Here is an 18740-nt window from a genome sequence, read left to right on the forward strand (position 1 = left end):
CATTTCTCAACTCTCAAATAATTGCATCGTTTAATATGCATGTTCTGTACTTTAAAAATGTCCCTAACGTGAACGTGAGAAAGTATCAATGAAGAAATGCAATTAAAGTGCCGTTGTTAGTGACAACAGTGAAGTACTCAGGCCTAATAGCATGAAAAAACATCCCTAATTGGATCATTTTTAGATCCTTGAACAAAGTGGAACGAAATCTTGTTGTCAAAAAAGCGCTTTCATCTCAAAGAATCCTTGACTCCAGAAGTAAGATTAATTCTTTAAATAGGTACATCACTCCTACTCTTCAGTCGCATATCTACTACGAAAGCATCCGAAACGCACAATTACGAAACGAGATATTAATGGTCTCTTCAAAATCGCATGGTTAACTCAAATTTTTTTTTATATCGATAAATTGAAATTAATAAGGAAACCCATAAATTGGGAAGGTTTTTTAATGTCATTAGAGTATGAAATGAACAATTAGATCTACTCTACATTATTTAGGTTCATAAAAACCAATTTTAAAAGCTTGCGCATAAAAAAAAATTAGATGCGTTGTTTCTGATAGCTTTTACAATACTAATTTGGTAACGTAGTCCACCCCCCAGTATAAACTGCGCTGATTTCACTTACATTCTTTAGCATAAAATAATCGATGATATATAACTAGCTTTTAATAAAGCTGTAATTTTGAAAACATCACTTATTTTAACTTTTAAATAATTAAATGAATAAATCCATATAGTTCAAGCTGCAACAGAGCATAATACCAATCCAATGAGAAAAAAAAAATTTTCATTTATCCCTGCCCAAAGGACAAATGTATTTTTTTAACCGTTTTTAAAATAAGGCTAAAATTGCCTCTTTGCTTAAATCCAAATTTCATGATCCTAGTACAAATAGGTTTGGAATTCTAGAAGGACAAGCAGACACACAAATTTTAACTTTTATTATTACAGATTTAATCAAAGAATTATAAGTACATTTTTATCTGCATAAACTGCTATTGTATTTTATCTTCATTTACATATATTCTTATCTACTCTATTTTCTCCAAAAGGATGGTTAGTATTTTTAATATATATATATATATAAAATCCTTTTTCGGAGGATTGTTAATATATTTTATCTTTCCTAAAAAGATAATTAATATATTATATTTTTCCTAAGAGGGTTTTTAAACCATTTTATCTTCATGAAAATTGCATATAATTTGCCTATTTTGGAAATTCTGAACAGTTAAAGGTATTTTTAGAAAAACAGAGAAAAATTTATTTTATAGGGCATCATTGGTACTGATTGATGTCGCAGAATTTTCAGTACAGCCGGCTGTTATCGCAGGAAGCATTACCTTCTGAGAGTGAAAATGAGGACATAATCAATAAGTACTCTTCATTTTTAATTTGATATCGTTTCAAAACAAAATCGCTTCAAAACTAATACTACTAAAATAAAATTGTTTTACTAGTATTTGAAAATAAATCTAATCTTAAGTTGTTTTTTTTCTTTTAATTCCTTTTCAGAAATAAATTCATTCCCCGTTGATTGTCTTTATAAAAATTATTTTAACATTATGCTTATGAAAAAAAAAAGAAATTTGATGCATAAAGCTAGAGCTGGGTTGTTTTGGAAATTATTTTGATATCCGAATATCATTAAATGTAATTCGTTGGTGCCGTTTTTTTATGTGAATACAAACTACAAACTGATAGTTACAATTTTAGTTTATAATAATCCACAACATAAATTCAAAAGTTTTTATTTTTCTCGTCTTAATGTTTAAAAATTTAAATCAATTAAACTAATACGCGATACGTTTAAAAGAAGTCTCGTTCGCAGAAATATATCAATATTTCCTTTCATATTTTTTTTTTTGAAAAAAAGCTTCTAAAATTGTCGACTTAATCTTGAGACTTAACCTTTACTGAATCTTAAGTTACTTTAATGTAAAAACTATTTATCTTTAGTATGGTTAAACTTCACCAAACGATTGCTAACTAAGCTGACCTTTACGAAAATTATTTTACACCTAGTGTACAAACAATGTAAAATAAATAAGGAAACAGTTTTTATTTTTAAAAACTAACTGATCAACCGCCAAAGAGTTGTATAATCGTATAAAAATGACACTTAAAAAAAAATTAAAAAATTACGAAATAACTTCTAGAAAGGAGATTACGTAAACATAAATGGACTGAAATAATAATGGGTGTTTTTTTTATTTCAATTCTGAATAGCAAATTTTTGTTAATTATTTTTGATTGAAATGTTTGACAAAAATTATTTTAAAAAATAAAGTAGAAATCTAAATTATTATCAAATGCCAGTGGTTTGGTCGTTAGGTATATAGGCCACAGGCTTTCTTTTTGAGTGAAGCAAGAATATAGTGCAAGGCACCCGTCCAAAAGCAAAGCAGACAAATCCTGGCTAGTCCAATAAGTTGCTTCTGTAAGTTTCAACTGCAGTCGCATGAGATGAGTCAGGAATAAGCTGTGGTTTAGAAAAGGTTTTTCCCTTAATGGAAAATATAATCCTTTTTATTGTTATTCAATCCCAATGGAAAATTTAATTTCTTTATATTTTTATTCAAATCGAAATTTAAAGTACTTTTGAAACTTTATTTTAATGACAACTTAATTTGTATCCATGATGTCTCAATGGTTAAGGCACTGAATTGTCATTGTGAGGAATTCTGGTTCGATCCCCAGTGGTGGCTTGAAGTCCACTCAGCTTCAGATCGATGCGTGCCAGCTTGTACGTAGTACTGACGACATTGCCACAATAATGCCGTTGGTCACGAAATTGTATAGCTTTAACTTCCGTCTCCCCCTGGCTTATAACAGGCTGTTACGAGATGGCTTTTTATTATAAATATTCATACGTTACTAAAATTAATTCTTAAAATGTTTGATCAGATATACTTATATAAAATATTTTAGAATTATAAGAATTTAAATAATATTCTAAAAACTTTAAATTTTAAACAATATATCAACTTACTTAGAAGTCCATAGACATTTTCAAAAGTGATTCCTTTTTTAAAAAAAATTGATTAAAAAGCATAAATATCAAATAGTATGTAAACTATAATTCAAATCTTATAGGAGCTTTGCTGCAACTTCAAGAACTCTAGTCTATCTTTAGTTTTAAAAAAAAGCTTTAAGTATTTGAACAAGCATTTAAAAAAATATTTAGTTTTAATACCTACTGCTTTATTTATTAAGGCAAATTGATATTTTTTTAACTTAAAATTGAAAACATCATACACGAAAAATATTAAAAAAAACATCTATCACGTAAACAATTATATGTGGTATAGTGGTCACGGCATAAAGCAGTCATTATTCAGGGCTAGGATATCATCCCTGACAGTGGCTTAGAGACGACCTGTCTTCAGAAACCAACTTGTATTTGAAATAAAGACTGTCGGTGCGCGATGCTTACCGCCTTGCCACCTTTATGTCCCTTTTCTCCATGAGCCCTCTGGCCCTCAATAAACAGTTGGGGGGGGGGGGGAAAGCTTCACTTTTACTGGCAAATAAAAATTCCAAATTCAGAGATGCCAACTTGCTCCGGACGGCAAATATATATTTTAAAGTGGTAGTTTATCAATTGTGATTCTTGGTTAAATCAATTCAATTTAGTAGATTTTTATCCTCCACTATTTATAAATAATTCGTAGGCTTATATAATTCACCACTTTTTAGTGATAAATAATTATGTACTTGTCAAAAAGCAAGCAAAAATAGTCAAATATTTTCAAAATTTTCTTTGTAGTTAGTTACCGTTTTTTTAATTATTTTGGCGTGTCCGGAGCAGTTGGCATCTCTGCAAATTTATTATGACCTTGATATAACCCATAAATATTCCATTAATATCTTTATTTTAAAAGAGCTTTGAAACTTTAAATATTTAAACCAACTTAAGCATACTTTCTACTTTTAAATTAAAAAAATTAATTTCATTTTCATTTAAAAATTTTCAAGTATTTAAATTTGTTTTGTCATGATATGACATTAAAGCGATTTAAAGGTACGTCGTAAATTTATTTCTAGAACTTGAAAATTTTCCAATTTTTAATTATTTTTGAATTAATTATGAGCACAAAATATTATTTAATTCAATTGTTTCCTAATTCATAATCGTATGACTCTGAATCAATTTAATAAACGTTATTCTTTTTCTACAATCATAAAAAAAGTTTCCTAATATTTTTTACGTCAAGTCTGATTTAAATCGTAAATGAAATCTGCTTTATAGTTCACTAAATGGTGCAAAATTATTTTCTGTTTTTTTTTAACACTTTCTCTAACAAAGAGATTTTTATTGTGAACTTGAACGGAAAAAAATGTCTGACCTTGAGAGCGAAATTAATTAATCTCTTTGTGACACTCTTAATAATTCACCGCATCTATTTCTATGAGCTTTTGTACTCGACTGTGCACTCTACTTAACTGGCAATTTTATTCTTCAGACATGAATTGAACGACAATTACTAACTTTTTTGCGCATTTCCCTCCTGACACCAATTAATTTTTCGGACATGTTCGTTGTCTGCAAAGTTTGATAAATGAAACCAAACTGAATTATCCCAGTTTTTTCAGTTTTTTTTATTTATTCAGTCATTTGACTTTCCAACTTATTCTTTAATAAAGACTGCAGCTTTTATTATTAAAAATAAATGAATAAAATAAACATGACAGCATGAAATGAAATTTCGTCATCCTAGAGTAGTTTTGTTCATAGCTTACTTACGTGTGTATTTCGAAATAATATAATTTGTTTGCTTAAATAATCAAATATGAAAGCGTGCTCGTAAAATAAGTTATACTTTTAAGAGTACTTTTGTTCTAAATAAATTAAAACATGATATGCTCTTTACAAGGTCAATTGTGGTGTTTTAACTTATTTTTCTATAATTGCAAATGTTTCTTGTTTAAAATAGATCCGATAGCTGTTTTTTTTTTTTTTTAACTTTCCATTCATTTCATAAATTGTTGGTTTCTAAGAATATAGGGCTACTTCTTAGAAGTTTTAAGAATTTGTGCACATACTTCATCCCTTAATATAGAAATAAATTAATTTGAAATGCAGCAATTAATCAATTTCTAACACCTGAAAATCTGTGAAATTATGTTTAAACTTAAAGTTTACTTGGTTAAATTTGACCGATTGTTGTTACAAATATTATTCACACTAGTGCATTCCATTTTCTATTCACTAATGTACGCCAACCTCTAAAATTAAATGAAGTTAAATGTTCGCCAACTCGCAATCACATACGGTTCGCTTTTCGAACCAAGCTTGTTACTCTCACAGCCAAGTTAGTCCTGTAAGAAATGTCTCCTGCCTGTATTTGACAACAAGAATAATTTCAGAATAAAGAAATTTTCCTTTTACCTTAAGTGTGCATCACCCAGAATGCATATTTCCATAAAGAGCCTATATTCTCATAGTTTCAGAATTTTTAACTACCAAAAACATTCTTCAAAATATTTTAGCCACCAAATATTTAGACTGAAAAAAATACTATGACTTTTAACGATTGGTTGTTGCGGTTTTGCTGCTTTTGTTGCTTCAATAACTCCTAATTTTAACTAATTTTAACTAAATTCAAAAAGCGTGACTTCAGGCTTTCTTGAGTTCTGCTCTTTCCAAATGCTTTCAGTTTCCAGCCTTAGGCTTTTTTAATTAATTATTGTTTTATTCTTTTTTTTATAAATGTTAAGCGCAATTAAGCATAATATAACTTGTAAAAAAAGTTTGATGCATTTGCCGAAACATCTGTCATATTTAGTATCAGGGGCATAAGCGGGTTATTACCTGTTATGAATTTTTCTGCTTCAACGTACACTATGCATAACACAAAAGGCGAAAACAAGTAAAAAGGTAGTTGATATTAGTTTTTATGATTTAAAAACGCTTTTTTTACAAAATAAATAATTAAGAATACGATTTATTTTAAATAAATAAGATGTTTCCCATAGAAGAACACAAAGCGCTATTTTTGGTAAAGTTGCTTAGGTCACGAGTTGGCATGTGCAAAGTGAAGGCAAAGAGGACCGGACGAGTTTATTCCAGCAATTGAGTTGAAGACAAAGAAAGTCGAAATGAAAGAGAAACACGGATAATAGAAGTAAAGTGAATAGAGTCTACTTAAGTATTGTGGAAGAGAAATGAGGTAAAAACATACTTGAGGGTGCCCCTTGGAGAAATTAGCGACTTATGTTTGGCTCCATTCCTGTTTGCGCGGAACACCGTGGTAACAGGAATGCCGGCCAAAACATAATGATATTTCAATAAAACATTGGAAAATTTCAATAAAACATTGGAAAATTTCAATAAAACATTGGAAAATTTCAATAAAACATTGGAAAATTTCAACAAAACATCGGCCAAAACTTTATAAAATTGCAATGAACCCAATATAAGCAAAATTAATAAACCCAATAAAATGCATTTTGAATCGAAACAAAAGTTAATGGAGTAAGCACCGAAAGAAAAGGAAAAAAAAGCAGCTTGTTTCTTCATTAAGCTTGAATATCCTCAGATTTAGGCGCACAGAATTTTCTGATAGCAGTTAGATACTGTCTAAATTTATCATGAATAGAATCTGTGTACCACCATCACCACATAAATTCGGCAAAATACGAATCGAAAATGGCGTCTGTGGTACCGGACAGGCGATGACAGTCCCTTTCTAAGACTGCCCACATACCTTCGATCTTATTGACCAGAAGCAAAAGTAACCTTACCAGCCAGTATCCAGCGTAGAACTAACGGACCTCTGAAATTATATATACCGTTGAACATTTAAAAATAACGATAAAATCTAAACCAATCAGAATCACGACCAATCAAAATCAAACCAATCAGAATCGTAGTAACCGTATAGTGAACCAAAGAATTGGAATGATATATCAATTTGGAATTCTCGCCAAAAACAGTATGCTCATATATCGCGCACATTAACTTTTTCCACCTATGAAAACGTGAACAATTCCGATAAACTCCAACTTGTCGTGATTGAATAAAATAAAATGTGTTGTTCTTCATAATTTATTTCTAAGTATATTTTCATGATCTCAGTTGTTTTCAAAATAAGATAAAATATATACTAAACAAACTGTGCTAACTTACTTTAAAAACATTATAAAGGCAAATAATTACTTTTCTTTACTTGTATAAATATTAGTGCCATTTTTTATTAGTGTATAATTTATATAAAATACGTCATTGATACCCATAACACGGTGATATCTCAAATTATTTCCTTTATTGATTTCTTTCAATTTCAGAATATCAGTCATTCAAACAAAGTGCCTGCTATGCAAAAAGTTTTTGAAAAAATTATCCAACCATAAATAAATAAATAAAAATACTAGAGAAGATAATAGTGTTGTTTTTTCTTGCCCCAATTAACACAATAACTAATTGCAACACCATTTTTCGTAAAGTTCCCGTTGCAGCACATTCTATGATAATAAACTGTGTGTAGACTAGTTTTATTATATATATACATGTATGCATATATATATATATATATATATATATATATATATATATATATATATATATATATATATATATATATATATATATATATATATATATATATATATATATATATATATATATATATATATATATTGCTAAAAAAACATATTATTAGAATACATATTATTAATATATGCATATTGTTATTGCTATACATCTAAATAGGATTCTAATGATGGCGATGATATTTAATAATCTTAAACTATTCTCTACTTTGTCCAATACAAACATATATATTTTAAGAAAGACATATTTTCGTTTTTAAGAAATCGTCAAAATGCTGAAAAAAACTAATTCTATTTTTTTTTAAATAAGTGTTTTTAGTGAATCTATTAATACAAATCAGCATTTATTAATTACATAACCTATCATCATATATTATGTTTTCACTCTCGCACTTAAAGCCAAAATGCAAAACCTTTCAACAGACTCATACCATTGACCTCATTTGAATAAATTCTTGAGTACTCCCAAATCGGCGAAGAATCAGGTTTTTCAAATACTGAAACATCTGAAGCTCACGTCAAGTTCGAAGGTCGCCAAGGGCGGCAAATCTTAAGTTATTACACTGGAGTTCTTTAGCCGAAAGTTCATAATCATCTCTAAAATCGTATTATAAAGCCTGTGGTATTTTTATCTACGGTGTAAACATGACTGCTCAAAAATATTTTACAGGTTTGTCTTAAAGTATTTGCAAGAATTTTTGTAGGTTCTGTTTACATTTTCATGCCAAGTTTTAAAAAAAGTTTGTAAGCAAATATAATATACACTAAATAACTTGTTTATTAACTTTGCGAAAATCGATATAAATCGCTGATTATATTGCTTGCATAAATACGTACCGGTTGCAAAACTAAGGAAACTGCATTTGAAATTACTTGACCTATCTCATAAGTGCAAGCAAAAAATTCAAGCATTTTTTTCTTATATATATAAAACAATATGATGTTACTAAAAAGTCCCTGGATTCACATTTTCCTGAACTACACTTTAAGAAATTTCTATTGTAAAGGCTACACTGTAAAAATTACGGTGAAAAATAGCGCACTTAGCATGCTAGTACTTTTTACCGTAAAATCCTTACTTGTTCATTGATACAATAATTCCGCATGAAATTGCGGTACAAAAGGCACTCAGGGAGACGGTATTTTTTACTGAAAAGTCCATTTTTGCTGAAATATATTACGGATCAAAAAATCTCATATGCCACAATTTTTACAGTAATTTACCTTAAAATTATTGAATGCCTCTAATTAAAAAAATATTACTGTAAAATTTTACGATTTCATATTTTATGGTAAAAATGGATTTTACGGATGATGCACCCAAAGTGCTGACATTTTAAATCAGAATTTGATCCGAAATTTTTTACAGTGTATCTTATAAGTGCAGGGAAAAATTGCGAAGAAATAAATTGAATAACATTACTGAAGAACATTAATGATAAGAATAAAGTGCATTAGGCGTGTGCCATATTTTCACCTAACAAAATATCAATGTTACAAAACAAGAAAGAAATTTATCTTACTTTATTCATAATGGTCTACTTTTTACATGTTTTGGAGTAAAAAGTAGTAACGTAACGGCGTAAATTTGATAACACTAAACACTGTTTTAAATTTTTTTTTCCTTTAACATACATAATATAATTTTAGAATAACAATTAGTGCAGAGAATTAAACGTACGTTTTTAAAATACATATGAGGTGCCACTCCGTGATAAATCAACCATTCCCTTTAAATTTGTGAATTTTTTTTATATCCGTCGTTGAACAGTCGACCCAATTTTGGGTTTACGACTACTAATGTTCAACTCCGTAGCCTTGTAATTTTGAACCAATCCAGAAGACAAGGAAACTCCTGGATCAGTACCCCCAGAGGTATTGATTTGTTATGGGGACGTGGAGTACTTTGAGACTCGACAGATTTAACGTGCATCAGTCACCGTTAAACTTTGTGATTGACATTTTTTAGCAATCGTAGTATTTACAAAATAGGAATTCTGACTAAAAAACAAGAAATGTAACAAGTTTGCGAGAAATGAACGCCAAAAAATATTCAGTAAAACTATTTTAAGATTTCTTAGCAATTTTTTCGTAACAAAATTTACTAACCAATTTTTTGATTTTTTTTTTTTTTGTAATATTCTACTGAATTTGAAAGAATAATAAATAAAAAAATTTAATGACATATTTTCTTCCTAAATAATGCATATCTTTGTGTCTCTGTAACTGTTAGCAATAAATTGATGCAATTAAAAGAAATAATTGAATGTCAATTTTCCATAAACGTAGATTCATGAGTGATTTCTAGAATTTACGTGAACAATAATCCAGATTGATTTTTATCATCCAAAAAAAAATAATAATAATAACAGGAGGAAAAACTCTTTGATGAAGGCATTTTGCGCTATCTCATTCACAGACAAATTTCATGAGGAGAAAGCAGTAAAACATTTTAAAAAAAATTATGAGAAATCTGTGATTCATCAAAAAGAGAACAAATCAGTTCATGCCATTAATTTATCGTTAACTGTAGCAGTTCTATAGATGTAGGCTGCAAAATGATATCAATGCGTAACTCGTTACATTGGTTCCGTAATTTATGACGATATGACGATGTCAAAAAGATATCAGCCGGGGGAAATATAAAGAGAGGGAAGAAAGCATAGTGTCTTGAATTTAAATCATTTAGGTGGAAAACGTGAGCTTACTTAAATCTCGTGACATTGTTGTTTGGCGGGGTGACCAATCACGTGTGACGTGAGATGGAAAGTGAATTTTTTGGTGTCATGCCTTCCTCGAGGCCAGGCTCTGTTGCTTTAACTATTTCTGCTGTCTCATAGAAGGATGAATGTCTGCATTGGGGTAAATAACCCCGATATTCTGATTACGTACCTGGGTGCCAGGGGCAAAGGTGTTACCAGGAGGTAAAAAGCATATCTCTGAATCTCAGGTCAAGTACCTGTTCTTGAGAAATATCTGTAAGAAATTACCAGTTCTTCAAGACGCTATTCGATTTATTCGTATTTTAAGTGAAGCATCTTCAGTTCTAGGAAATAAATATTTGATATCAAGAAAAAATGCAAACCTTTTATTTTCAGATTGGCTATTAGAGATGAGTAAAAAAACGTGATTTTTTTTATTGATAAAGGAAATTTCATTAAGAGGAAATTCCTTGATATCCAGTTATAGATAGCATTTATTGCTTTCTTTTATAAAAATGCAAGCCAAATAAAAAATTCAGGTACATAACAAACACTTTTTTTAATACAATCAAGCACAAGCTTCCTCTATATCAATCTGTTCGTCAAAAAAAAAATCATTTTGTTCTCAACAATGCCTGAGAAAATAGGTATGTGTAAAATGTAACTTTATTTTAAAGAAAAAATTGCGTTCTCTTTGTCTGTGAAGTTATTTGTATACTACCTTGTTTCTTTTGACAATTTTTAGTCGCAAATATTGGTTCAGTTTGTTAATCTATTAAAGCAAAAATTTTGAAACCATGAAATATTGGAAAATCTGGAGCTCGAGGTACCAAACCCTCTCACATAATGATTGTAATTGTATCTTCTTAAAAAGTTTTTATTATAAATGTAGGTTTGGTAACAGCATTTTAGCATAAATTTAGGTTATATAATGAAAATTTGCTTGTAAGATTTATTTAGTCTTTAATTAAGTAAAATGATTTTATTACCACATTTCCCGTATGATAAGAATTGCAACCACATTCTGGTACAGTAATAAGCAGCAAAAAATGCTTGACCACGTCTGAGACAGGGGTCAAACTAACTGCTTTCTGTCCATTTCGCATACACTTGGCGAGTTGTTTCTTTAGCTGCCTATATGAAACTACTCAAGTGAAAGTATGATTAACTCTTGCAGCGAGACTTAATAATAAATATCTGTCTGTGATACTATTTTTCTCATTTGGATAATTTCATTTTCATTTTTATGTTATGTTATGTCTATAGTAAAACTTTATTCGTTATTTCTGATTTTGGGGGTCTGGTGATAAAAATTGATAATATATAACTAGACTAGATCTTTGGAAAGAGTGTAAGGAATCAAAATTCTTTCTCTTTTTATCGAACTTCTTGGCAATTATTTAGCTATCAAAACTACACTGAAGAAAACACGTCCATAAAGCGAAATGTTAAAAAGATAGTCCATTGATCTACATGACAACAGGAGAAAAAAAAAATTTATTTTATGGAAATGCAAATGATATTTTTATTACTAAAGCCCGTAACTCTATCCAGGATTCTAATAATGCACAGAAGCCTGTGAGAGTCAAGCACTAGGTCCTGTTTTCAATTGGGACCCTAAATTGAACTTTATAAGTAACTGTGTTAGAGTTAAATTATGTTAAGACAAATAATAAGAATAATTATAAGATGCGGTCTAGTAAATGAACAAAACTAGATTTTTTAATGTAAATAAAGGTTTTGAAATAAAAATTTGCATTTTCTGGTAAAGGGGGTACAAAAATTGCATACAGGATCAGATCCTAACTGAATCATAGTTGGGCCCTGTCGCGATCTGCCAACGTTTAAATTTAACCTTCTTTTTACAAAATTTCATAACGGAAAGTTAAAATATTGCATCTTTTCCCTAAACCAGCATTAAACTAATTTATGAACAAATCACTCTATCGAACAGGAACATTTTATTTTTATTGAGACCTACACAATTTTGATAATACATAACCAACTTAAAGATCATTTAACCTATAAAATCTCAAACCTCAATTGAATCATGAAAATAGTTAGCCCTTTTAAGATAATAGTGCAATGTCCGTTATGTAATAATTGAACTCGAAACTCGTAAGATCAAAAACCGGAAGAATGTTTCGAGGATCGAGATCTCGTTCAAAGATCCCCAGGGCTCCATTTTCTCTTATCGAATCTAAGGCACGTTTAAAGTCATACATAATAGAGAAAGCTAAATACTCTCACGCTGAGACCATATAGAAAGTCTAGAATTTAATTATTTATGAGAGCCCTTGCTATAAAAGCTATTTGAATTCAGTGATATCTACGTTCGCAATCACTTCCTCATTTTTGGATGAAAATGAAAAACAAAGGTAAACAAAATCTTCCTTGGTAATGATTAAAATAAAGTGAATTTAAAATAAAGAAATAATTCTTTACTGTCTTGTATTTCATTTAGATTTCGGTTTTAAAATAAATTCAAGATTTTGAAATGTATAGTGCGCAAAATTGAAAACGGACCTCCCTGAATAGCTTTTGATCTATTGATCGGATCTTCACGCTCAAAGACTCAATCTTAATTGTTCAAAGGTGTGACCTCAAATATGCTAATTAATCAGTGCAAACAATATCTTAAGTTACGAATTCTTACACAAAAAAGTGCTTTTTCTGAACAAACGTACCTTTTTTATCATTGCATTTTGATATCTCATTCCTGAAATGTAGGGGGTAATCTCAATCTGGTTAACATGGTCCCAAATAGCTTGGTCTCGTGAGCAGTCCATAGTTTGAACCCCTTAATGCTAATTTTTCTCTTTGCATATTTCACCATATCTGACGAACTTTTTAGACTAACTGAAAAATTAATACGCATAATTACAAAGATCTTTTGTTCTATGATAATTCCATGCAAAATAAAACATTAAGTAAAGATTTATTATTTTATTTATTAATAGAGAAAAAAATTTTGAATAGTAAGATTATACTATTTTTTACATCATTTTAAAGAATGCAATTTTACATGGCGAAATACGAAATTTTATTCATTTATTATTTCTGATTCCTTCTGTACTGCAACATTGTAATCCGCAACAAAACAAATCTTCATAGGTGTCGGTTACTTTAAGATTCATTAAATTAATATTATATTCATATCACGATCATGGGTAGAACTTTTAATCTATGCACAAATGTCGTATAATGCTGGGCTTCTTTTTGAATTGATTGTTTAAAGGTTTAAACGACTTAAAATTAAGCATTTTATCTTATTTCTATGGTCAAAATGATTTATAAAAGAAAAAAAAAAGATACCTGTGAAAATTTTCAAACCTTTAAATATTAATAAAAAGTTTTAACCTTCGGTTTGCAAAAATATTTCTCCAAATTGCGAGCCAACGAGAAATGTATTCAACTAATTCTATTGTTCTGAAATTCAACTTCAACGCTAATTCTGAAATCGGGTTAGTAAATGCTGGGTTATTTTGCGATAAAAAAATCTTAGTAACGAGCTTTGACTAATCAAGTCGCCCACCTAACACAAACAAAAATTTGTTACAGAAATATAATGCTGTGACTTAAACACTTGCTTAGCTGCCTACTTAAGCTTAATTCTATATTTCTAAAAATTTAGTAATTCATTAAAAATAAAGCGATTCTTTTATAAACATTTCTCCATTTTGTTAACTTATTTTGAAAAAACTAAAGTGCACATTTTATTTTTTTCAGAAATCCACCATGGTGGAATCGTCGTACCAAATTAGAAAGGACACTATGTTTCCTTACTGTAACATCTCTTTTGATGTTGGCAGTAATGGCTGCAGCATTGGCTGTATTTGGGTATCTTTACCAAAGAAATATAGGTAAGTATGTTGAACAAACTATGCTTTATTTGTTAGATTGATAAAACGAAGTTTGGTGATTTCCTTGATAGTCTGGTAAAATTACAGTACTATATGGTAATGAGATTTCTGTTTAAAAAAAAAATTTAAGAAAAAGCAATTATGGTTCATAAAACCAAAATATACGGCATTTAAAACCATTTGGTAATTTTTTCTTTCATATGGAAACAATTTATCCGAAATTCTGATTTTCAAAATCATAGCTCTTATTACCATACATTTTGTAATACCACTCATTTAAAACTGAAAATTATATTTAACCGAATGAATTATTTTTATCCCATGCCTTGAAGTATCATGATAAAAATTACCTAATTTTATCACCTATTACAAAACTGTATTGTATTGTTAATTTTACCAAAATCATTATTAAAGCGCTTGAGTAGAAATTACCGAACTTTTTGTGTTCCTATAGAGCCAGAAAGACGGTAAATTTTATTACATTCTGATAATTTTTATTATACTTTTTTTTCAGTTTAGCCATTAGTTTGTTTAAATCTATCTCAATGTTGTCCTCTCGCTAAAAACATGGCGAAAACTATATATAGTTGCACCATCTACTAATAATAGACGAAAAAACATAGGTTACTCTATTAGAAGTGATCACGAAAGATATCGTGTAGTCTCTTTACAAAAATCTCCAAAAAGTAATTTTACTTAACTTTTATAAAATGAATGATTGTCTTAGTATATTATATGATTTTTAGTTTCTTGTTTTTTTTTTCATAGCCATTTCCTCTTTTTCTCAAATACATTATATATTTACTTACTGTCTCCAAAAAGCAAAATGGTAAACATACGCTTTCCAAAATTAGAAATCTCAACATCTCACTAATCCCTAATGCGTTGTATTTTATATTCAAAAACATACATCAAATATCTAATGACTTTTTCATAGCTTTAAATCGAGTAGAGGTTGTGAGGTTTGGAATTTGCTTGCATTTACTTTTTTTCAGCCTTAGTAATAAGTACCGATATCGTGCAGCCAAAAATTTTTATAAAAAGATTGTGTCGTTACTAATTATTCTCGAGAAAGCTAAAAAGTTTAAGTAATAGGTATAAACAGAAATATAAAAAAAAATTTAATCATTAACTAATGGGGAAAAGACATTTATTCATGCATATAAATCATAAAAAATTTTATATTGTTATTGACGCCAATTGATGCCTAATTTATTTCGATAATGAGTTCAAATAGAAATGAAAAAATTAGTTTTGTATTAAAAAGCTAAATTAGAGGAAAAAAGATGATTCTTCATCTAGAAAAAATTCACATTATTATTGGAGCCAATGACGCGTAATTAATTTTAATAATGGGTTCTACTTTCATTATGTTGTTTGGTGCTTTTAATAAGTGCAAAATATACTAATGTTTGAACCAAAACCTCTCTGTGAAAACAGGTTTTAACGGTCCACAAAAAGGGGGGACATGTATAGGAGAAAATTGTTGATGTGATAATTTTCGACAATCAGGAGTTGAAATGTTTTACTTAATCTGATAACATAAAGCAACAGAGAAGGATTACAAATAATATAAATAAAAACAAATTGGAATTGTTTTAGCGAAAGTAATCATGTCGGTATATGTCTTTAAGCTTTGTGTGTGATTTCGCAGTGCTGACTAATACTGATTTATTAATAATTCTTTTTTTTAGCACCGTACGAAGAACGGGTATTCAGCTAGTAGTCTAATATTTTCCCATTTAGTAATGAGTCGAATTCCACTTGGCTCAAATAATAAGATATAATTCTAAATACTGATTAAAAGTTAACTAAAATAAAATTCCTTATCTTTTCTTAAAAACAGACTTAAAATCTTTTTTTCTTAAAAACACCAATTTTTACCTCTTTTATAAACTCCGACTAAAAAGGATAAATCCAGTTATATAATGCGCAATCAATTACTTTGTAAAGACATATGCAAACAGAAAAAAGTGTTAAAACAAAATTTTTTAATTTGAAATTTTACTAAATGTTATCCTTTATATATATTGGACGTTGGGTCTCTTATGGATAGATATTCGTTGATAACATTGTGTTTTGAGATATTTATTGTCTTTTATGAGTAACTATGTTATTCACAATAGGTTGCTTTGCTTTTAAAATTTTACCTATGCATATTAAATGTTATTCATATTTATTACTTATTATTCGTATTTATTACACATGCAGTAAAAAAATCATATGGGTCCACTATATTATCATGGAACCTAAAAACTGGACAAATGCACCATGGAGAGAACTGCAATAGAACATTTAATTCTAATCGACTGTAACTGTCAAAAAAGAAGAAAAGGCTAATCCTTTTTAAATGCCACTCACCTTACCCCGAAAACCTTGAATTTGATTCTTCGTCACCCCTATCAGAATGTCATTAGTTACATTCGAATCTGCTACTAATCCATGATAAGCCGATGAGTTATTATAGTGGTTGACACTAGTAGCCCACATTAAAATTCCACTCAGATTTCTTACCAATTCTTTTTTATTTATTTGATTTTTTTTTCCCCTAAATAAGTTTTCTTAAATATCTTAACTGTTTGCGCTTTGATAACTTCAGTGTTCTTTTCTAAAATATATATTTGCTGTTTAGACCTTAATAACTTGACTTTTGATTTTGATTGTATTTACTGTTGGGATCTTAGTTTCTTTTATTATCGAAAATATATTTTCTGCTTGGGCCTCAACAATCTTTATGGTACCAAATATGAAAATCTATGTAATCTTTACTTGCTGGGTTCTTAATTTTGTTACTGTTCTTTTTATAAATATAATTGTTGTTTTGTTATTCTTCTACTGTTCTTTTTATTAAATATTTTTACTCTTGGAATCTTACTTTTTTTATTGTTCTTTTTAAATATTTTATTGTTAGGTAGGGTCTTAATATCTTAAATACTGAAATCCTAATACATATCTCTAATGTTCATTTTCCTAATTATTTTTTTCTGTATGAGCAAATACAATGTTAATTATATGAAGTCGAAATACGTATTTTTAAGCATTTGTTATTCACTAGCTGTAGTTTGAAATGGATGGGAAAAAATTTATCCAACTAAATTGCATATTTTTAAAACACCTGTACTTAAATACATTTATAAGACATTTATAAGAGACACATTTTCGAAAAATTTAAAATGAATACACATATTTATTTTAAATTTTTCGTGCTGGAAGTATAATTTTAAAATCTATATAAAATTTGCACAGAATTTTTCTATAAACCTTTTTAAAAAATTTATAAATTTTTAAAAATTTGTGAAAGTGCCGTTTTTAGTTTTAAAATATATTTGAAACTATTATACTTTCAATCTAAAAAAAATGTTTAATTAATTTTGATGAAATTTAATAAAATTATCCAAACTTATAATGAGTATTAGATTTTTTGCTATTATAAAGATCTAAACAATTTCAAAAAACAAATTTCAAACTTTAAAATTTTTATTTCTCTTTGTTATTTTCTAAGCAATTTATGTATCAAAATCAAAAATAATTTTTATATTTCCTAAACACAAACTAAAGTTAAATATTTAAATAATACGTAATCCAAATTTTATGAATTTATCTTTCATAATTTTTGAGATCAATTGTTTTAAAGTTGAAATAATGTATCACAACATTTGAAGTTCAATGAGAGTAAAAAAAATTTCCTATCCTGTGTTATAATTAAAACACAACATTATTTTGCATTATATAGTAAACTAATAGCTTTAAATTTTTTAAATAATAAAAAATATTTCACAATTCCATTTTAAATTTTGTACCCCCTTTAATTCATTTGCACATTTTTTTACCTTATCTTATCAAAATAAGTGATATCGTAAGTAACACACAAACTCCAGTATAAATTACAAGCATATGTAAATCAACCTTATTAAATATACATAATTCCACTTTTAAATTTTTATCATATTTTTCCCTACTTTTTTGGCGTATTACGGTCAAAAATATTTAATTTAGTGTTTCTAAATAAGTTTATCACAAAACTTTACAGCAATAATAGTGAAACTTACAAGAAACTCAGTTTCTTATCTCCGTTTGTTGAGTTCAAGCCAATCGTGTAATTGTTGATAAACATTATTCGGAGATATAAAAGAACTGTTCCATGATAATATTACAACAACTTCCGCTGCTAACAAAGCTTTTCCCGTTTTAACTCATTACACAAATGTCAAAACCACAAAATTGTTTCCTCATATTTCTTTAATTAATGTTGATATTTTTAGAATAATCATGAAACAAATTAACAAATTCATGGATGATCTCATACGAGTATATATTTTAATTTTTTCTATAAACTTAATTAATGCTGTGAATATACGTAAGTATCTGTTTAACCTTTTTTATTTCTAATGACTTAATATAATTTGTACGTTAAATGCTAATTCAGAATTCATTATTTATTCTTTCGCTTAATAAACGTTAAAATATTTTGTTATAAGCGAAGGAAATGTAAATATGCTTTATTTTGTCGTATTTTACGGGCTCAGGTAGATTGACCTGATGCTTTTTTTATACGAAAATAATTTTATAAGACGTAAAAGTTTGAACTGTAAATACAGTATAAAATAGGTTATTTT

General features: G+C 28.4%; 1 protein-coding gene across 4 annotated transcripts in view; it reads left to right on the top strand.

The window, feature by feature from the left end:
* Positions 1-18740, top strand: part of LOC107438986 (neprilysin-2) — an 83412-nt gene that overhangs the window by 33966 nt on the left and 30706 nt on the right. For 2 of the 4 annotated variants that reach the window (XM_043045148.3, XM_043045147.3), the window contains exon 2: positions 13991-14124. In XM_043045148.3, coding sequence (XP_042901082.3) covers positions 13991-14124 — 134 coding nt within the window. Of the gene's footprint in view, positions 1-1279; positions 1383-13990; positions 14125-18220; positions 18482-18740 lie in introns of those variants that run through there. The other 2 variants (XM_043045146.3, XM_016051420.5) reach the window with 2 other exon arrangements.

Source organism: Parasteatoda tepidariorum, chromosome 3 (genome assembly GCF_982258835.1).
Source record: "Parasteatoda tepidariorum strain Cologne lab strain chromosome 3, Ptep-v5.0, whole genome shotgun sequence".
In the NCBI taxonomy this organism is placed as follows: Eukaryota; Metazoa; Arthropoda; class Arachnida; order Araneae; family Theridiidae; genus Parasteatoda; species Parasteatoda tepidariorum.